The following is a 23,037-nucleotide window of genomic DNA, read 5'->3' on the forward strand; positions in this document are numbered from 1 at the left end:
AAATATTTCTGCCATTGACATGGGTGTGAAATGTCACTAATGTTAGTCAAAGAAGGTACTGGACTTTCGTATTCTGTCACACATTTGTAGGGATGGCTGACCCATGTTTGGCCACCAAATGCAATATTTCTCAAGCTGGGACACACAAGGCACCTTTCCATTGCAAGGGAAGCTTTGGGAATACAAAATTAGGAACAGAACACACATTAATTTAGCACTGTTACACGTCTCTCATGATCCATCAAACACAAATGGCTTTCAAGCAATAAACAGTGCAACTTGCAGCTGCTCTCCCTTTTAATAAGGCAGAACTTTTTGCTCTGTGCAGAGTACACTACCTTATTAAAAGAATGCAGTTGTAATGGGATTCCTTTAATGAAAATGGACGTGACTATGCAGCTCTTCGGATGACAGAGCCTGGGTGCCTCTACAGTAAGGTATTAAGCTGAAACAACACATGCGGTGAAGTGGACATATCACAGGCTTTAAAGCACAGGGTTTAGCTGGAGCCTATCACCAAGCTGCAGCAAAAGTAAAATGTTAAAAGGATTTAAAAAAAAATCACTGCCACAACCAAAGCTGACAGGGATTTTTTTTCCTTTAACATTTTGACAGCTCTATAAATCATGCACTGGGGTGGACAAGGCATGCATCTTATAAAGGAATGCAAGTCTCAAACAGATGAGGTGTGTACAATATTTAGGATGTTAAAAACTTTTTTTTCCTCCTTAAATTGCATAAACAGATCATTTGACTGTGTTTACTTCAGCCAACCAGGTTTCAGCTTTTAGATTGCATCTGCATCCAAATATTCTGCTAGGTTTCAAAGAACAGGAGGATGAGGTGAGGGGAATCGTCAAAAATCATGAGAAGGGCTTGAATTGTCAGGTTAACAAGCGTGCAAATAGAGCAGGTCCCTGCAGACACTTCAGCCCTTTTACCACCCATCTCCTGACCATATGCTCTCATAGCACCAGAGGTTGGAAAGAATCACAAAGTGCCATTTAGCTATTTAATTAACTTTGCACTGATGCATCAATTGAGCCATGTGGTCTCCAAAATTGGTGAAGCTTTTAATACTTCAGATGCATCAAAAACTGGATATGTCCTTTAAAGAGGTCTCAGGTTAATGCAGACTAATTAAAGCAGGGAATTAACTATTGTTTGTGGAGAAAAAAACTATCTTACTAAGCAGACAGGAGAATAAAATTGACTTGTCTTTTAGAAGGAGCTTTGTGACATCTTTCTCGGTCACTTGTCCTGGAACATAAAGAGAATTCAAGCCCTGTTCATGACAGGGAGCATTCCTTTATTGTACCTTCACTATCCGAACGACCTGATGGAAACACGCCCGTGGCAGACAAGTAAATCAGCAGCACACTGTTTGCAGGCAGCTCCTGAAATTCAAATAGAGAGAAGAGTGGCAAGGGAAGAAATGTGTAAGCTTATTTTAATATTCAGTCATCATCTTCATAAATACATTTTCATTTAAGATTGTGTTGCTCCTGCTTCTGCCTTCCCTTTCTCTGCTCATCGTATGTGTGTACACCCTTCCCCACCACATACACACCCCTTCAGAAAGGTGAGTACACAGAAAGAACTGTAAACTGATTATATGTTCATACTTTTATTCCCACAGAGATGTCTAGGCTGATATTACAGGTTCAAACAACATTAAAAAAGCATCTGCTTCCACATAGTCTCTTACTATCTAACTAGATCTGAGGCTTTCCAGGATATGGAAACCAAAAGCTGCCAAGGCCCATGCAGATCTTAACTCCCAAACAATTCAGGATCCTAAAAGAAGTTCTTTCTCTCTGAATAATCTAGAGTTTTGCAATATCTGCCTCTTCCCCCTGACCTTTCTCAGCTGGACAGCAAGCACAACACATCCAGGTTTCTGTATAGACCTGCAGAAGAAATCTATTTTCCACCTTTCTAATGGGCTATTTGCATGAGGAAACAGATGCTTTTAATTTCTGGAAAAGGCTGACATGCAGGAACCCAAAATTCAAAGCACTAAAGATGCTCTTGCTTTACCTCACAGCTGTTTCTTTACAGTTGTTTCTTGAAACAAACTGAAACTTGTTTCCTTATAGGATTCATACGGTTTTACTACTAAATCCTACGTTGCTGACCTGTGCAGTCACAAGCCAATGACTTGTGCAAGTCATTATGCTAACTGAGCAACTTTATTAAGATAAACACAACAACTGTATTTTTAAAAGTCTAGAAATGTATAGATTACTTACATGGAAGAGAGCAGCATGTTACAAAATAGGACAGGCCAATAAAAACATACCATATGCAAGAGAGAGACACATTTCAAATGGGATACAGAACTGGAAGCTTACCAATCTTTCTGTTCTCCACAGCTCTTATTAAGAGAAATATTTCCTATATCACATATAAAATTGTTTTTTCTATATCACATATATCTCTAATATCTCTAATTTTTATGTATATAAAGGAGAGTATATATGTGTGTGTACCTAATACAACTATTACATTACACCACATTCAACAGATTTGCCTTTATTACACAAATTACATGTATCTTTAATATTTCCATCCTCTCTGAAAATCATATTGAACATATTAAGGACAAAAAGTCTTCATTACCTTGACGTACAAAAGATTACTTTGACCCCATTGTGTTCAGTGTCACATGCCATTGGGGGTATTTTTCTATTACAAGTAAATTCACCAATTTCACAAACCTTAAATGATGCTGCTAAAAATGTATACAGCTGGCTAAAAGTTGGTTTATAAAGTAGGTATTTGTGGGGATTTTCCCTCCTGGCTGGTTTTTCTGTTGACTCCTGATTAAAAAAAACAAACAAGACACAACACTAAAAACCATACACACAGCTGTGTTACCAAAGCAGTTTCATAACTCTCTACATTTTTATTTATTAGAATGCTCGTCTTCAACATAGTTCCCACACAAATGGTCTGCCCATGCTGTATTTCCTGCTATGCAGTAAAGCAAGATGCAGAGCATTTGAACCAGAGCTTGATATTCTCTCCCTTGTCTGAATTTGTTAGCTAAATCCTTCTTACTCTCTAAAGCATAACCCAAGAAAAGAGTGAAAAATTCACTCCTCATCTCAATTAAACAAGTTAAAATCTACACATTTCCTCCTTCCTCCTCCAAATAAAATATTTTTATGCTTTCTCTGAGGGGTCTATTTAACTTTCAGACTTAGCAAGATTATTAACTTTAAAAACCGCCAGATATCACTTGTATCAAACTCCACAGGTTTGAAGTACTCTTCACTAGCTTCAAGAAAGAGTTCCACTAGCTTTACTAACCATCTCTGCACAGCAACATCACTGAAAAAGTAAAGCATTTAAAACAAAACAAAAGTTTAACCTATTGCCATGTTTGTCCCTGAATCAAACTTACCTGCATTCCAGGTTTGTTCATTTGTGATGCTAAATTCATTGGTTCCCTTTCAAGTGCTTGTAGCATTCGGAACATATCAATTGTTAATTCACTGAACTTGACCTGCAAGAGTCAAACAGTTGATTTTGACAGATACAGATAAAACAATATTTATCTGTGATTATCCAGGTAACAGCAGACAGATCATGAATGTCTTTTGCAAACCCCTTCCTGTTGCAACTGAAATTGCAACAAGCTGGAGTACATCACGTGAAAGCCTAAGTCAAGCTTTTCCTAGACATATCATAGAGGTTTCTTATGCTGGATTAAGAACATCAATTGACATGATGAATATAAGCAATAAGAGCTCAATACCACAGGTCTAATATCTTACATTTCATTTTAGCTCTCACTTTTGAGAACCATTTCTTCTTGCTGTCACTGCAAACATCACAATCAGAACATTTTGCTTCTGTTGGAACCTCTACTGTATAATCAGAAGGGATGTCACAGGGGGAAGGACTCCGAATCCAATTCCCTGGAATTTCCTTTACCTGGTTGTTGCAGTTCCCAATAATCAGCGCGTCCGCAAGAGCAAGCTGTCCCACGATCATCCCCTGCTCTAGCAACGGAGCTCCTGTTTCAGAAAGCCTGTTCGAGGTGATTACAATGGTGTTGTCATCATTTAAAACCATGACAGGGTCTGCCTAAAAAAAGCAATCAGAACAGATCAGGAATTCAAGAAACCATACAGATTTGCAAAGTCCAAAGGTCTCATCACTGGCAGTAAACGTTTCATAACTGAGACAGAGTTTTAAAATCAATTTGCCATACATTCACATCTTTGTATATGTGTCTGCAAGTCAATACATGGTAAAAGCACATGAAGGTAGAGCAAAGAGACAAATACACTTCCCCAAATAAACCCTGCTTCGGGATTTCGGTACCTGAGGAAACACTCCTACAATACAGAATATCCCTACACAACTTTGGTTCATAAATAGCACAGGAGATGAGCAAATGATAATGCTGTCACCCATTCTGGCAATACTGAAATAAATACTCATGTTACATAGTGGCATCTGGTACAAAAGCAGGAAAGCAGAAGACTGTCTCATTTCTTTTCAACAGACAAGTCACTCACATTACAACTCTGCTCACAGCCTGTCCATTAACTGCCACTCTTACACCTTATTTTCCACTATCTACTGCTTATGCACTGCCAGCATAACAGACCAGTGGTCCACCGAAGTACACTCTGAAACACAACCAAAGCATCAGCAAATTGGATTGGCTTCCACAACAACAGAACTAGAGTTGACAGTCTCTCCAAAATATTGCTGTGCTTTCACTTCCACCATTTGCTGAACATCAAGAGTAAAGCCAACAAGGTGATCAGTTGTATCCCAGCTCTATGCTTCTGTCTTCAACACATTACATGACCAGGACCGACTCTTTAGACACTTCAATGTTACTTCTGTGAACATCTCAATAAATGGGACAGGAATAGTGTCCCTGCACGTGGCACACCTGCTCACCACACAGAGGTGGTGATACAGGAACATTTCAATGAAGAAAACAGAAAATTTTACTTTTAGACTAACAACTAAAAGGGACTGGCATTCTCACCTCAATGAATGCTGCCACTTCCTGAAGAACCAGGTTCCATTCCACTTGATCTTCAGTATTGAAACGATGTGTGTAATCTTCAATTTCATCTGACAGCTCCTGATGTGAAAAGTTCAAAGACAGACATTGCCATTTCTTAAACTGTAAGCCTAACAGGCTGTCAGGAACTTTGCAATTGAGTTAGCTCTACTGGCCCTTCAGAAGAACATAACAAAATAACTAACTGGAGAACATATGCAGCACACTCATGACTAACATGCCAGCCAAAACGCGCTTTCAGGAGACAGAATGCCAACATTACACTGAGTTTTGGCAATGCAAAATGTCTTTTAAGTAGGTCCAAATGCAAAGAATATCTGGAGTTAGGTATAACTATCCCACTCCCATACAGCAATGTCACTGTTTATTACCATAAGCTATGGATACCAAGGGCTCAAATTTCAGCTTACAAGTAACTTTATATACATTGAGAAAGTGGATGATGTGGCTTTTTTAGCTGCTACTGAGCTAAGCTAGCAGTTCAAGCAAGCTTAGACACAAAGACAGTAATGCAACCTACACAAAACTGTCAGTAGCAGAAGCTGCTTGCAGCAAGGTTGTTAAGAGGGGTTTGGGAAGCATATGCTGTCAGGAGAAGCATGCTGTTCCTTTGTTGAAGGGTATCGCCCTATCTAGGCTGCAGCTATTGGAATACTTCTACTTGGTGTTCAAACAGTGCTATCAAATCATTTGAGCTTAAAGTGTCATTAGGAAATGTCTGATTCACAGAAGGTATTCACTATGTTGGATGTCAGATACACTAGAGATGCAATGATCAACATTGGCCTGTACTCTATTTGTTGTACCTAAAACACTTGTGTTTATACTCCCACAGCACAGGCATACAAATCCAGCCTCTCCAATTCCATAGTCATATCTACATCATTTAGCAAGGTTTAATTTGGTGCAAAATGCATCCAAGCTGTGTTCTAGACATGGGACAGAGTGTTAGCTGTTTGGAAAGGAATAGCAATAAAGCCCAACACCAAGCTAGGACACTGGTTGCCCAAGCAACAGTGTGTCATGAAGATCTGCTGGTGGAGATTCCAACATCTTCAATCTTCTACAGGAATGAAGATGTACTTAAGATGATCCCCACATTTTCAGATGAATAACATGCATCTTCCAGTTTATTCATATGTCACTATATAGCTTTGTAAAGCTTTTCTCTAGCCAAATGCTCGCATCACACTGTTTCCACAACTCTAGCCATGTTATGCCTTTGTTCCGCGGGGAAGGAAGGAATCACAAACAGACCATCAAACAATCACTAAATGAGGAAAAAAGAAAAGTTGTGGTGCAGCAGCAGGTAACATAACAGATGTAATGAGTGTAGTTCAACTGAAACAGACTATATTATGGATTCCTTAATTAGGAGCTAAACTCTAATTAGCAACCTCCCACCCCTTAGCACCTTTATCTTCATTTTTACATACCTTTACAAGGTCCTTTACAACATCCATTTTGTTGAGCAAGAGACAAACCACTATAAACCTTGCATAGTAACGCAGCTTCTTAACCACTAATTCAGGCCTAAACACAACAAAAACACCACAGCCAAATTTGAGATTAAAACAGCACATACATAGGCAACAGGGGTAAAGGAAAGGAGGAGTTTAAGACTAGAGCAAGGCTGAACAGTCCTCAGACTACAAGTTCTAACTGAATTCCTGTGAAGATCAATAGCTACCTGGCTGCTTACAGGTTTATTTAAAATTGAGTACAGGGACATGCAATATACATCAAGAGAGCCAGAGCCTCTCCCTTCCCCTCACTCTCCTTACATGAGAACAGGCACGAGAGTCAGATATAATTGCTGTTTCTTCAAACCTTTTGACAGTTCATGAGCACTATCTGACCCCACTGCATCCCATGACAATCACAGGTGACTTGAGAGTTCACCCACCTAGGGCAACTGGTGAGTTGGCACAGCCCATAATCACTCATCCATTTCTAGAACTTTCTGACAGCATCTACAAAAACACTTGGTCAATGCTACCTCCTCTAAAACAACTCAAGCACTCAGACTGAAATGGAGAGATTTGTAAGAGAGAAGACAACAGAGGATCCACAGAATCCAGAACAGGGCAGGCAAACTTCCATCTTTTTCTGTCATACATCATTTAGACATCAGCAAGATGAGACACGTGCAATTAGTTTAAGTCCAGAGATCCTTGAATGCTTGGCAGGAAACTCCCTAACTAACCTTCTGTATTTATCTTGATGATGACTTCAGATCATTTCAGAACACAGCTCTGCCTTTCTTAGTGCAGTGTCTTAAAAGGAAGATATTCTGCCTCCTGAAGTTCTTGGACCTTGTCCCAGTCAGAGATGGCTGTTGTACTGTAGTACTAACTGATATTCTCGTGAAAAACCTGATTAGAATCAAACAGGTTCCTCTGCTTCAGCCCAACTATCTATCTTCTAGCCCTAGCATACTAGGTCCCAGCATTGATATTGCTTAGGACACAGAATGACAAAACATTGGGGCTAATAGTCTAGACAGGATCAGAAAATAGAATAATCTTCCAGCTCAACTGCAAAGCTCTTATTTATAACTGAGGGGTTTAGTCATGGCAAGGAAGACTGAAAGAAATTTCCTCCAACAACACTGATTTTACCCCAGTTCTGCTCCTACCATTTATAGTTGTTTGCTGCTTTCATACACCATTCTAGCCTTGAAAAAACAAGGACATTCATTTAGACATACCTGTCTTCTTTGTTGACTTGGGAGTAATAAGACCTCTGCCTAATTGCTGAATAGAAGGAGAAAGCTTCATTGAGATAGCTGGTTTCTGAAGTGCGCAAGCTGCAGAAGAAGAACCAGATTAGCTCCCTGCTTCAGACAGAAATCCATGCCAAACCCTTCCTCCCTGCCTCCTCAACCATCTTGTGCATCAATGGCAAAACTCCCTCAAGTAACACTGTATGAAAGCCAGACTCCCATTCTTTGTGCCTGCAGGGAACACAGATTTCAGAGCTTGGATTCCATTTCAGATACTCAAATCTGCCCATCTTGTACCCTGTATGTACAGGTGACAGGTTAATTGAAAAGCTTAAAGGAACATTAAGCTCCCAAACTTGTGAACCACACTTTTGCACAAGAGTTAAATGCAGCATGCACAGCAGACTCGGGAACACTTCTGAGGTAGGTGGTAAGCTCTTAGGCAGTATCACTGTGACAAGCAGCATGGGACTGGGCTTGCAGGGGCCTTTCTCTGCAGCAGCCCCATGGAGTCCCAAGGGCCTTCTCATTCAGAAACAGGCACCACAATTCAGCTGATACATTGGTTTCTCCTGACTGAGTATCCAGATGTTTGGCATGGAGCTGCTAGTAACATTGCATCCCCATACTGAATCCTTTTCTGTGCTTACTTACTAATAATGGTAATAGAGCTGCCCAATCTTGGAAGCAATTTCCCCAATTTGCCAGCGCTTCAAGCCATACCGATTGTCCAGCACTTGTCTGTTTTGCAAAAGAGAAAAGACAGATTAAAAGGCATTCCAGAGTTCCTCAGAACATCACACCAGACCAGACAAAGAACTGTTGCAGGGCCAAATTCAGCTGTCATTACTGGTGTAGCATTCCCAGCAGCAGCCCCTCACAGAGCCCACAGCACTGCACACACACACCAGAACAAGGACCACCTATCTTGCATAAACTTGCAAGAGCTAGACCTAAGTATGTTGCACAAGATACGCACAACAAAAGGTCACAACTTCCCAGGAGAACACTCAGACCATGCAGCCAATGTAAGGTGTGAAACACCAGAGCCCACGCTGCAGCAAGACGCTTCACACCATTCCAGATGGGTTCTGCACTGCGGAAGCATCATCCCAGCTTCTCCTTGGGTATATATTCAAGCAACATGCATTCAGGTAAAGCAAAAGGCTTTGTTAAAAGTCACACTGAAAACTCTGCAGCATTTTAATTCATTAGCCCATGAGCACTACAGTAAGTTTTTTCCTCTCATCATGCTTCAGTAACACAGCCAACTCTCAATCTTAACTGGACGTCACAGTCATACCAGAGATTAAACTGCACCTAAATGCACACAACACAAGGGAATGCCCACGAGATTAAACTGCACCTAAATGCACACAACACAAGGGAATCCCCACGAGATTAAACTGCACCTAAATGCACACAACACAAGGGAATGCCCACAACGTTCCCTTACCGATGCTGCTGTTGGAACTTCCAGAGTTTGGTGTAAACATCAAATGTTCGCCCAAAATAGGATTGCCACTGCTTTTGCCCATACTGGGGTAAGTCCCTGCAACAGACAAGTGACAAACGCAGAGTTAGGGAGGAGATTCCAGTCAGCCCAATGTGGCAGCAGCTTAAGTGGCAACGTCAGCATTGACTTTAAATGTTTTGTCATTTTGCCTGCACCCAGAACTATGAGAACCATGATTCCTGTAGCTGCTCAGAATCTGTTGCTACTGGAATCTGCAGGGAAATCCTCTTTAGTTTATAGAACATACATACATCAAAATCTGACCATACTATCCCTGAAAACATGCCACAAGCCAGACAGTGTATTCATTTAACACATAAACAAGAGGCTGCGTATATGAGAAGGAAACATGTATTGGGGAAGAAAGAAATTCTTCAGTGCTCTCTCCTAATTATTATTTTGTTATTATTATGTGTAAAAACATTGGTATTTATGGAAAATCACAGTCTAAAGTGCAAAAGTGAGTCTATACTAATTCATGCTAACATGCCTTTATCAAGGTTCCTCTATACTAAGAGCTTATCAATGGCATCAGAATAAAAATTCTACAAGGAAACACTCCAAAGAGGAAATGGTAAGTTCCTACACGCACTTTTCAACAGGTGATTGAAAACACTTTACCATCTTGCTAAGAGAAGAGAAACTTTATGGTTATATACACAGAAAGCCAAATTGGACTCTTAAAATATCACAGTAAAAAACCAAACCTACTCAAGAGCAAGCAGAATAATCTAATGGAAGTCAGTTAATTTAGACTCAATGAGACTGGGAATATTTCTTGCTACTCATTAAGGAAATAATATTTTGTTAAATGTATGAGGCTGTTCACTGCATTTCAGAAACAGACTGTATAACATCCCACAGAAATCAGCTGCCCAAATGTCACAGGGTCATGCAAGCATATGGATGCTCACCCCTAACATTCACTGGGTCAGGTTACAGCAGCACCACAGCATTTGTCACCCTTTAACTCACAGTTAGGTCTATTTCAAACCTCAGATCAACTTTTTTTCATATCAGTCTTCAGTGCTATAGGGCTGGTTAGTCAACCCTGTTCAGTTTTGCTTTCATATCTCCACTGAATGTACCTGTTGTGAGGTGGAGGAGGACAGAAATATATCACAACTATGATGCAGTTCTGAGGATTATAGCTTTAACAGTTTGTGCTCTCAACCCTAACAAAAGGTCATCACCCAGGAGTTACTTGAATCTTGGAACAAATGCAACAGAGAAGACTAAAACCCCTCAGTCTCACTGAGCATGTTACTTATAAACCTATACAGAAGCTGACTCAAGAGACATACAATTCTGCAAGTAGAACAGCTTTATCATTTGATTCAACAATTATTTCCTCTGGGAATGCTCTCCCAAATCACTGTGCTGGTTAACGCACCACCCAACACCTCAGTCTTTAGCAGAGGGTCACAGAAAAGTGGAATATTCCACTTCTAAGCCTGGGAGGTGGAGGCTGAGGGCAACACCACCTTCTGGAAACCACGCCATGTCCTCTGGAGGAGTAAGACAAGCAAAGCAATACGCTACAATTTCCAGAGCAGGGCACTGGCACATTTCTGCTAACTGAAATTGCTTTAACAGCACCCTAGGTAGGAAAGGAAATTAATATTCCTTTGCTCATCGGCCAACTGTACTTCCCACACAGCTTGAAGAGACCTAGCTTAGTTGCTACATGCAAAATGAAACCGTTATCAGCTATGACTTTTACCAGCCTGGACAGCCATTTCCCTACTTGCTGCTGCTGCTCCATGAAGGTGCCAAGGAACTGGGGCAGGATTTTACAGAAAATCCTCATGAGAAACAAACCACTAAACTATTGAAGTTGGAATACTTCAGTGTAGTGAGGGGTAAACAGGGGTATAAACATATGCTCTAGAGCACCAACATCTTCATCCAAATAAAGCTCCATGAAAACACATGCAAGTTTTTTAGTGCAACAAATGATTCACCTTCTCCTGCTGCAACAGATGTAAACATTTTATCTAAACAAAATAAATTTAAGAAATTGTCCAAATACACGCCTCAGATATATTGCAGGCTTTGGCACAGCAAGAGGTGGTGTTAGTTTAATTAGCACAGCAACAAGTTTTGATGTTAAAAAACAAAGTGAACACAAAACAACACTAAAATCAGTCATTTTAAAAAATATTACAAAAATCAAAGTTCCCTGGCACTAACTTAAATAATGACTGAATTAGTACATTGACTCAAAGGATCCTACCAGTAGTAAACTGAGCTTTCCAGGCCAAGTTGCATTGGACATTTGAGCAAAGGCCTAGCAGAAGGAAACAAGAAAACATAGCCTTCTTCTCTCAAACACTGAGAAGTAGGTATGTGCACAAATTAAGAAGTCAGCAGGTAACTATTTGCTGATCAGCATGCTTATGTATCTATTTCTCATCAGTAAGCTAATACGCTCTTTGTACCTCATCTGTCATCTTCCCTTGTGCACCTCTGTCACCCTCTCAACTCCGTACCTTCCTCTGTACAAGCCCAAGCATTCTTAGGAAACCTAGTTCAACTCCCTGGACTGCCTTAGTTTTGAATATATGAAAATCAGTGGCCTTTGAAAGAGCCTGTGTCAGTGCAGGGTACACACACGTGTTTGGCCGTTGCTGTCCACAGTCACTGCTGGGTGTCCACACGCATCTTTCGCTGGCAGCGTGCTCGCCTAATTGCAGCTGGCATAGCTGCACAAAGCCTGTGCTCCTGGCTCCCCGGGGAACGGGGAAGATCTCCATGGAAACAGACAGTAGCACTTGTTCTTTTGATAGTATTCTGACATGGCTCTAATAAAACTTCATTTACGACAATATATTACCGGCATTTCACCACAGATTTTTGCAGACCAGAGCTGCCATTGCTGCCATCCATTTACTGTTTTGTGTGCTCAACATCATGCACATAGCTCCCACGTACCATGAGACTTTGCTGAGAGGAAACACATGCAGAAGCAAAAGAGGACGTTTAGTGTAGGTTGGGTTTTTTCAGTCGGACAAGAGGATCTGCATTATTTGGTGAGAAACAGCCCAAAAGAACACTGAAGAGTCAACTGACTGCAGGGTGGATTTTTAATGCAGCTCCTCCCACTGAAGCAAACAGGTAATCCAGAAGCAATTACACATCCAACTTGAGAGCAAAAGACCTACGTTATTGCAAGACATTTTGCTACTTCCAGACCTACAAAAGAATAGTAGAGCGATATGCCAAGAAAAAGGCATCTCTCCGTTTCCTCTGGGGTGTGCCTGGCTCAGAGTGCTGTGCACAGAACAGGCAGTGGAAGGGGTGCTCAACCACACTGGTACTGTGTCAATCAGCTTGACAGGAGGGAGGAAGTGGCAGCCAAAAGGAATTGAGATGCTGAGGAGGGAATGGTGATGCTTTGGTTTAGGACAGTTCTGTGCAGACAAGGAAGAGAGTTACACACTTCATTACAAGAGCCTCCATCGAGGACTGATTGTTTCCAATTTCTTGGCTTTTAAAACATTCCAAACTGGATGTGAAGACACAAAGTCAGATGTTCTAAAAAGATGGGTTTCTCACACAGGGCACAGAAGACTGGTTCCTTTAGCACACCACACAGGTAGCTGGTGGATAAATTCCACAGACAGTCCAGAATAGACTGTATAGTCTCAGAAAAGAGCAGCACTGCTTATGTGCTCATAATAAATTTTCTATCAGTAGTTCATTTCACCCACGCTGTTGGCAGAAGGCAGGTAATACTGGCTGAAAACCAATTAATAGTGCTGAGGTTTGTTTGGCCAGCACCACATGGAAGTTGTCACACAGGGAGAGATGTAAAGATATTGAGAAAGTCCTAGAGACTCAGAAGTACACTTCAAAAAGGAAGGCTACAATAACTGTAGTTTAACATTCAAAGCTTTAAATACATTCACAGTTTTGACAGGTGATAAAAAAGACAATCTCCTTTTATGTTCATAGGCTTGTAGTAATTACAGGCTCCCATTCCCAGAACTGAAGCAGTGGTAGGATAACAGCACTGTGGTGTAGCTTCCCTGTCACCTCTAATAACCCACAACAACAGTAAGCACACCAGTAGCACTACCAGGAACTCATCTCACAGATGAAGCTGGTGTGAGAAGCCAGTCCCTTCCCAGTAACAGACAGGATACATCCTGCAGCATTACCTTAGGCTTACAGGGTCCTGTTGTTCCTAAATCAGCAGCAGCATGGAACAAAACTAAGAGATTCAACTTGCTTCTTACTAGAAGCCTATAAAATAAATGGTTAAACTATGTCACCTCTTTCCATGAAAGAAGAGCAGTCATAATTCTTGCAGCCTGCACAATGAGGAAGGAGACCTTATAATCTGGGAAAGTATGATCCATGTGGGAAGTCATTTCTAACATTTCCAGCTTCTCTGTGATACTGAACACATTTAAGCACCTTTTAGCACTGAAAAGAAAATAACTGCTTCTTAACACACTCCCTCTTTCCAGCCTTTTTTTTCCAAGAAAGAAGCAAGTGGGAGAGAAGAAAGGAACAAAGAGAAGCAATTGGAACATACTTCATCAACAGTTGTTTCTAACTTATAACTTAGGGTGTTCAAAAAGGGAGTACAGATACCAGAAAGACGGGAGTACAGATACCAGAAAGACAGGAGTACAGATACCAGAAAGACAACCTCCCCTCTAGGTTATTCTAGAAGATCTGGCCACAAAAGGATGGTATGACTGGTAATGTGAGCATGAAGTATATTTTGGAGCAGCAACCCTGGCAGACCATCATATGTTTTCCTCAAATGCTGTATTTGGCATCTGTGTTGGGAAGAGAGGAAGGAAATGCTACTGAAACAAAGACGTGGCAGGCAGGGCCCTTGCATTTTTGGCAGCAGCAACAGCTAAGCAGCTGCCAACACAGCTATAGGCTCAGATCCCTGTAGCTGAAGTGCCCAAAGGAGATTTCTGAAAGGAAATCAATGCTGTCCTCTTCCTCTCCCATCACTTCTTTTCCATGAAACATGGTAGAGACAAGAAATAGCTTAAAATACATCAGCAAAGGCCATTATCATCTTCAAAACAGAAGGTGTCAGGCACACATAAAATGTGGGTTTTATGCTAGAGGGAAAAGCAAGCAACAGGACTAAGAATTAGGATACTTGCCAAGTAATTTCCAGGTGAAGTAATCAGAAGAGAAAAAACACTAACAGGACAAAGACTTGAAAATGATAATGCTGCTTTATCCAGTCATTATGCCCATGGGAACCACAGGTAAAATGGTGGTCCAGTTCAGTGCAAGAAGCAAGAAGGTTAATTGGGCCAGGTTACAGTAAGGACAGAGGCAGGCTCCCGTTCTGGTACGTTCTTACTGTCATGCAGCAGTCAACTACTGAAGCCCATCTCTCTCTACTTTTATTGCCCATCTCTCTACTTTTATTGTCCAAATTTCATTCAAGGGTGTTTCCCATTTTCTTTTCATCTAGCTGGATAAGGAGGTTTCTTTTTGGTGAAGTACCATGGGTATGCATAGAAACTACATCTGATACAAGTACTAACTCCTCCATGCCCAAAGGAAAAGACAGGGTGGCTGTAGGTACTCTGCCACATCTGTGATCTGAACTTAAGCATCACACATCCAGACACAAACTGTATTCATTTGTACTCTTCAGTTACTCAGGAAAAATTTTAAGCAAGCTTGAAAAGGGGTGTTGAATGCAATCACCCAGAACTCCTTGTCTCTGCTGCCCATTTACCATTCAGATTTTGGAGCACAAACAGTTTGTTTTGGACTTCTAAAGCACATGAAAGAATTATCAATTGAGGGGGGAATTAAAAATGTCTTTGCTAACCATCTGTGTTTGACTAACAGCAAGCTGTACGGGCCCAAACACAGTATTACTCAGAGACCAGTAAGAGGCTGAACTGACAAGAAGACAGGAGCTAAAAATCATGTTGCTTAAGAGACTCTACAGGGAAGCTTAGAAATAAAACAGTTCTTGAGTACATAATCTTTAACTCAAGATACATTGACATAAACAGGATGTCTATATCACTGACCCATGCTGAACTATTTTCCTTGAACTTCTCTCATTCTCCTTCTCCTTGGTGCTGACAAAACAGCTAGACACTTTCTAGATGTTATTGCAGATGTTTTATGGATAAATGCAGGTTTTACCTATCTCTGCAGTTCAGATTAAGCTTTTTTTTTCACCAGACACATACAGGCTCTGGTTTGGATGCTTGTGTTTACCACTTCCTAAATTTTGTCCCAAAAAATATTCCCTCCCCTCCTTTCCTGTCACCTAGCCAATCCTTCTCATCCCACTTTTTTGTTGATATAGAGGCTGTGGGGTTTTGGACTTGCTTGTTGTTGACTGTATACAGCCACATCTAGTCCTTAATTCTGTACTTCATACACAACATTTCAGTATGAATTCTATCAATTTCACAGAATTTCCAACTTCCAGTTTATTGTTAACTGACGTGACAAAGACATTCACCTTCCTCACTTTTCCTTCCCTACTGTCTAAAGAAATGCATGAACATCCTCTTCCTACAGACATTCTTACATACATGGTCTAAAACTACCCATATTTAGGTGCACATTGTTTGTTCCTAAACAAACTTACTGGGTTTGAGTTCAAAATGTTTATTGCACAACTGACTTCATCATCACTCACATACTAAAGTGTATGTTCCAACACTTTCCTGAAGGAATACTGTCAAAAATGCACTAACCTTAAGCCATTGAATAGCTGTTTAGATTTATCCAATAAGTAGCAAAAGTCTGTCACTGTTTTCCTCTCTGCTTGAGGAATATCATCTTCAGCTCCTCCTGATGACATGATTTCTTTTAGGGCAAACTCAGTCCTATGAGGAAGAAAATAGCCACATTACTCAAAAATTGAGGGCTACTATGAACTCATCCAGCTTAGATGCATGTACAGTTCCATGGGGATGGTAACAAAGAGCATGCAGTTCTCCTACAGGTTACTCTTCTCAACACTCATTAAAAATAACAGCTGAGAATCAAAGCATGGGACTCATTATTGCACAATGCACTCATTAACAAAGCAAAATTTAAAATAAAAGTGGTAAAAGAGTCAAAATAAAATAACTCTGAAGACTGCATTCACAAACACAAAACTGCCAACAAAAGGGCTGCAACACAAACAGTACTTGGGTTTCATACTGGGACAAAGAAATCCTCTCTAAATTTGCCTGTCTGCAGAGGTGTTTATCCTGCAGCTGCATTTAGAGAGACTAGCCTCAGTTCTGTTTCCATTTAATTTTCTTCTGTAACTGCTGAAAACTGTAGCTCCCTAGTTTCTAGAGCTAAAACATAGCAATTCTGGACAGAATGCTGAAAAATATCCTGCTGCCTCTCTACTTCCTCATGACTGTTTAATTCCATGGCTTGCACTGCCCACAATTATTCCTGCAGATCTATTTTTACTGTCCATATGAGCAAAATGTCATATTGTACAGTAATCATCAGAACCAAAAAATGAGATATAATGTAGATAATCCCAGCATTGAGTAAGGAAATATGAAAGTCTCTGAAGGCAGAAAGGCTTTTAAAAGTCTTACTTGAAACATACATAGATAGAAAATTATCCTTTTGATCATCCAAAGGTGAGCTACAGATTTCACAGCTGCAAGCAACAAAACATGCCTCTGAAAATGGCTGCCAAGCCTTTAGCTCTTCTGTGCTCTAAGAATTTTAGTGTAAGATAAACACATCTAATGGGGCAGATTTTTAATTTTCAGCAACTTCTCTACCTGTTCCAGTAAGCACTTTGTTAAGCAACAAGTTTCCATTTATGCAAAAGCTCTTTTGGATGCTCTTTACACAAATAATTACCTACAAGCCCAAATTCAAGGCAGGGAATGGCAAAGCCAACTCCTCGCAGTCATTTGAAAGTACCTAGAAGCATCTCTCATCAATTATCATGAAAAACCTTCACAATAACCAAACAGACTTTGAAAATCCTTCCCTGAACAAACACTGCAGGCCTACCAAATGCAGAAAAAAGTGGCAGCTGCCCCCAGCTTTTGGGGATAAATCAGAGAGCATGTCCTACCAACCAAGCAGTGTCATGACTTCCAGTTTGGACAAGATGCAGCACACATTCACTTGATTTACACACCCACGTGACAGTGCACTAAGCACTAGTGGAAGGGCATTGGGTGCACTGCACAAGCTGCTTGTTCAAGAGTTCCAGAAAAAGGCAGGAAGTGTCTTTGTGTCAACAGATACCTGCAACATGAGTGACAGACCATATAGCGGAGTTCAAAGATGAACAATGTCAAGGGCTGTTGGCATGAGCCTAGCAAGCAAGACATGGATACTGTGAAGCACCAGCCTGTGTCTGAAATCGCTCAACATTTACACTCACACAGCATGAAACAAGCAACACCAAGTACTTAAAGCACCAACATATGACATCGAAGTGAACAGAGAGAGCTAAAAAACCACACACCAGGAATAGCCAGGAGGTGATTCAGGTATTTCAGGGAGAAGGACAATACTCTAAGTCCCGTGTGCTCCGCAGCAAGGGCGACCTAAATCCTGCGTTGAGGCCTTTGGATCCTGCAGCACTCCAGTGGGGCAGATCACACACTCCAGAGCAGCTTCAGACACATTTGCAAAAATTTAGGAGCTTGCTTAAATTGCAAAGTATGTTTAATACAGTTTCTATAGTTTTTTATGCTAACCTTAAGTCATAATACCCTGCTACCCCAACTGCTGCTAACGCTGGCCAAATGAAGCTGCGTTAGCCTTGGAGCAGGCAATCAAAACCAATGGTAGTTACCATGCCAGACCCACTGCAAAGGGGACCTTTTATGCAATCAGTAAAAGATTAGCTAGAATATTTACAGCCTGCTGATCCCAAAGGTATTGGAAGGCAAAAAAAATACTTGTTGCAGAGAAAGGACTAAAAAAACCTCTTCCAGGTTGAAGACAATTAAGGTATATTTTGAAAGCCTACTCCAAGCCCAGCCAGTTCGTAAGGATTTAGCATAATACTAGTTTGTGGAAAGTTAGAATTGGGAAAAAAAAAAAGGGGGGACAAAAAAGAGTGAGAGAGATTACCAAACTGAAAACAAAACAAATCCTGATAGAGCTGACCTATCTGGATTTGGATCGATGACTGAAGCAGAGGGCAAAAGCACCTTTTCTGCTCATGGAAAGAAACTGCCAAAAGCAGAGAGAACAACCTGTCTTCTTATCAGAGACTGTTGGTGGAAAAACCTTGGAAACAAACCACATTTAAGCACATTCTGACATTCCACAGAGACTTGAAAAATTAGTGTACCCTGGAGACACTCCACTAGGACCTTTGTTTTTTACTTCACTCATAGATTCAGAGATTAAAAAGCAGTGGTTGGAATCAAGGCACAGATGGTATTAAGGCAACCATTATGCTGAGCTGAGGCTAAAATGTGGTATTTTGTAGCCAGGATGAGGAGTCAGGGGCAGACTTGCATGAAGAAGCATACAAAAGGAGTACACTTACTAGAATAGCCAGGGATTTACTTTTTGAAAGGCAGGAAATTAAGTTCCAGTCAAACTCCCGAGAATAATTCCTACAGGTAAAACAAACTGCTCCACACAGAAAACGTGAATCTACAGTACCTGCAAAATTACACCTTCACTCTTCAACTGAGCTAGCTGAAATCTTAACAACCACATAAACCAACATCAGGACTTCAGTTTGTATTGCTTTAGAGGTTAAAATATTAATAAATGCCTGACTGTCCCATGTTAAAGTGCAATTGCCACAAGCACAAAAAGCAGAGATCTGAAAAAAAAAATCACCCCAAAACAAATAAAACCAAACTCGAAGCACGAGAAAAACGAATAGGAGAGGAAGGGATGGGAGAACAAAACATCCATTAGAATACAGAGATTATTATTTTTGGTGGAAGATAACAAGCCCCTCTATCCTCTAAAATTAGCATCTTAACAAAAAGTTCAGGTTCATTTGCAAGAAGTAACTGTGTGCTGGCAGGCAGTGCCTACTGCAACAATAAAAGACTTCTGATACAACTCTCTGTCATATGAACTTAGCAAAGACAGTAAAAAGTTGGTTGTGTTGAGAAATGCAACAGTTCCACTGCATATTATTAGCCCTACATTTTATATCATTGAAGCAGATAATGACCATCACAAACACAGGATGCTCCATGTGTTCCAGGGCAGGGTATCATTGTAAAGAACTATCACTGAACACGACCCAAACAATGGTTTAAAACAAAGAGGTGTACTTAGTGTAACTGCGAATTTTCTGCTAGAATGTCTAAAACTGCTCCTGGTTTTAATTTCCACTAAAAACTATGCCCACCAATAGGATGCTGATATAAAAAAAGACTGAAACACAACTAATAGGAGTAAACTAAAAAAACCTCATTGACAACTGCTGCCATGGAAACATCTCTGCCATTCAGCATTCCAAAGACCTGCTACCTGGCTCTGATCTGCATTGCCAGACGTACTTCGTACCATGAGAAAGAAAGACTTGCATGTTAGACCTAGAATAAAACAATCAATACTGTCATCAACATGCTTAGAATTTATTGCTTATTCTAAAAATGGCTTTGAGCAGAACTGCCTCAGAGAAACTCAAAAAACTCTGCCCTGTATCATGGTCTGTAAAAATGTTATCTACCACGTTTTTGTTGTCAGATGGTATTCCTCTCTCTCAATCTTAAGCACCTCAACAGCAAGACAGATGCAAAAATTAATCTCATTGTATACTGATGCCTTCAGAGGGAGAGCGGTGATCAGAAGATGCTTGATCTAAGACATCAGAATGAACAGAGAAGACTCTGGGTGCTTATGAAGAGCTATTCCATTAGAATTTGGTAAATTAAACACAGAAGCTTCAATGTGCCTTCTTTGTTTCTGGGTTGTTTGATGATAAAACAGCTAAACCACAGTTCTAAGTAGAATGAAATGAAACCTTAGTTACCCACAATTATGAGACTATCTCTGTTCTTAACGAACTGAAGCTGCAAGCACAATTGCCTGTGGGACAGAACAGACACAACAGACACCTTTGGGATGACAGAGAGAGTGGGATCCAAATAATCCACTTTGGACAATGACAATGAATGAGATCAAGTTTCACTCTCTTGCAGGATAATTAAAGGCATCTTCTGGCTCTGCCACACATTGCACTCAGTAAACAGGAGTACTTTCAAGCTCTCCAGTGTATTTACACATGTACATGGTGTAGTGGAAAGTCCTGTTGAAAACCCTTAAAGGTTACACTTTAAAAGTACGCGTGTGTCCTGCTCAGAATGGACTGGTTTCTTACTCACTACATGTTCAACTTATCTTCACAATGATTACAGAATAACATCATATAGATGAAACAGACTGAATCACATCATGGGCAAATAAAGTCTTCCTTCTAGGAAAAAAATGATCAGGAAGAGAAATAAGGGGATCAACCAAGAAAGAAATTAAAGCAGTGAAGAATTAAGTGGAGTAGCAATAAAGCATAGTAATTTCCCTCTGTGAGATATCTTTAGAAAAGCTGCCAGAAGGTAATTCTTCTACAGATCTCAAATTCAAAGAAGCATTTAGGGTACAGGGACGAGACAGGAGCTGCTGCAATTTAAACCCTGGTTTCACTCAGCCACGCCACATGTCTGAATAGGAAGGGAAGATGGAAAGAAAAAGACAACAGGGGCCATTAAATGATAGGTGAAGCTGGCTTTTCCAGCTGACAGGGAAGGAAAATAAAATGAGTTCTCTCATGCACTGGTTTTGGAGAATCATGCTCCAGAGGGGGTGGTACATGGTGCTGTACAAAGAACTAACTACTATCATGAGCAGCTGAGGAAAGGAGGAGGTCTTTCCTGCACTAAAGACTCTGCTGTAATGCAGTAGCATTACAGACAGGAGAAAGAATTATTATTAGAAACAGCAAGTGGGCACAGCAGAGGGAAGAATATAGCTAGTGACATCGCCCTGTCCTCAGGGACTGCTGAGCTCCAAATGAAAAATATAAATGAAATGCAATCAGTAGCACATCCACAGCGTGGACCTCTCCTTCTCTTTGATACTGGCAGCAGCCCCACAGATCTGTGCTTCTCTTCTGCAATCAGACAGTTCTCCCAGTTTTGACAGCCCTGCTAAAACAGAAATATCATCTACACCAGGTTTTGTTCTTCTGTTTGATGCTTTTTGCTTTTATTTATGCAAAAGAAACTGTTGGGCTGCTTTGCACGACCATTTTTCTTTTTTCTTAAGTAGCACATGTTAAAAGAAAAGCATCTGAAGAGTCTGCAAAAGTCAGAAAATGGTGACTTCCAGCACAACCTACTATTCCTTCAAAGACTCTGCCAACTCCTTGGCCCATACAAGGCAGAAAAATTGTGCTAGCCAAGCCCTGCACTCAGAGTGCCAGGTTCTTTCCAACACTGAGCATGCTTAAGCCCAGGTTTGCTCAGTATGAAGCATTACCAGAGGTCACAATGTAATGCCATTGTACCACCCAGGGTAGCAGAGCTCACAGGCACCCCAGAGGATGGTGAGACCACGCAAAGCAGTTGGAGCTGCAAGGAGGCAGGAGGAGACATATGGGAAAGGATGAAAGCTTCACAACGCCAGCCAATGTGTGTAAAGTTATGTGTCACTTACATCACACGTGTTTCCACTTCCCTGTGGTTTGTGGTCTTTTGGCTAAGGGTTTCCAGGCTCAGCTGGAAGGGAAAGAGGGCTGAAGTCAACAGTATGCACTCCTGACTGGCCCTGTCCTGGGACTCAGGCCTCTACAGCAAGGCAAGCTTCCTGAGCAGTGAAAGAATGCTCAGGTTCAAAGAAATGGAGCTGACAATCAAAGTCAAGGACAGATACATTAAATTCCTGTGTTATTGGCACATCTCCTTACCCAGATTTACTGCTTCTCCAGGATAACTATAACCTGCCATTCAGCTGCCTGGTACAAGAGGGTGGTCATAACCCCACACCTGATGCTTACAAGCAAGTAAAACCTCACTCCACAGAAGATGAAGTGATACGGTAATTGTACAGCACACTGCACATGCAGAAGTTAGAGTATAACTCTGCTGAGTTAGAACAGGCAGAATCAGAGGTAGTTTCCTACAGCTGCTTAGCAGAGTTGTCTGGACGTGGCAGCCTCCTGACAGCATTTGCACAACTGATCTTGTTGTAAGCCACTGCTTCTGCTCAGCTGTGGAATCTTGAGTGTCTCCTGCCTTCCAGTCAACCTGAACAGTCTCCTCACGTGAGCATTTAGAAGATAAAACCTATGAGTACTTATTAGCAGTGCTCCAGCTACTTCATCTAAACAGTCAACCGAAAGAATAACTCTCTTCTGACTAAAGCATCAGCATTAGAATTAAAACTCTTGTCTTGTACTACTAGAGGCAAACAGTCTCATTACAAAGACTTTTGTGGCACATATTTTTCTGTCTGGTGTTTTACCAAGGAAATTAGAGTGTGTATGACTAAGCACAGGCAGAACAGAGTACGGTTACTTCACATACATGATATATAACCTGTCTTTCTCAGCGAGAGGAAGCTTGGTCTCATTTTGACCTATATGTGACTCTGTTGACCTTTCTTGACCCATTGCAGTAGTCTCAGCCCTCTCACCCAGCAAAGGGAACTGTTTCAACCTTCCTGAGGCTTCAGGGGCTCCACACACACCAGTGTCTGTCCAGATGCCTCCTGCAAAATAGAAAACTCTATTCTGTCTGTCCTTCCCTTCAGTAGATGCACTAAACA

General features: G+C 41.0%; 1 protein-coding gene across 5 annotated transcripts in view; it reads right to left on the bottom strand.

Annotated features, from left to right (window-relative positions):
- Positions 1 to 23,037, bottom strand: part of SCAI (suppressor of cancer cell invasion) — a 39,076-nt gene that overhangs the window by 10,008 nt on the left and 6,031 nt on the right. For 3 of the 5 annotated variants that reach the window (XM_062011467.1, XM_062011466.1, XM_062011471.1), the window contains exons 3-12: positions 16,011 to 16,142; positions 9,238 to 9,333; positions 8,436 to 8,522; positions 7,767 to 7,865; positions 6,493 to 6,589; positions 5,018 to 5,116; positions 3,943 to 4,095; positions 3,410 to 3,511; positions 2,721 to 2,822; positions 1,319 to 1,397 (exon numbers count right to left, since the gene is read on the bottom strand). In XM_062011467.1, coding sequence (XP_061867451.1) covers positions 1,319 to 1,397; positions 2,721 to 2,822; positions 3,410 to 3,511; positions 3,943 to 4,095; positions 5,018 to 5,116; positions 6,493 to 6,589; positions 7,767 to 7,865; positions 8,436 to 8,522; positions 9,238 to 9,333; positions 16,011 to 16,142 — 1,046 coding nt within the window. The remainder of the gene's footprint in view (positions 1 to 1,318; positions 1,398 to 2,720; positions 2,823 to 3,409; positions 3,512 to 3,942; positions 4,096 to 5,017; positions 5,117 to 6,492; positions 6,590 to 7,766; positions 7,866 to 8,435; positions 8,523 to 9,237; positions 9,334 to 16,010; positions 16,143 to 23,037) is intronic. The other 2 variants (XM_062011470.1, XM_062011469.1) reach the window with 2 other exon arrangements.

Source organism: Colius striatus, chromosome 19, assembly GCF_028858725.1.
Source record: "Colius striatus isolate bColStr4 chromosome 19, bColStr4.1.hap1, whole genome shotgun sequence".
NCBI classification, from domain to species: domain Eukaryota; kingdom Metazoa; phylum Chordata; class Aves; order Coliiformes; family Coliidae; genus Colius; species Colius striatus.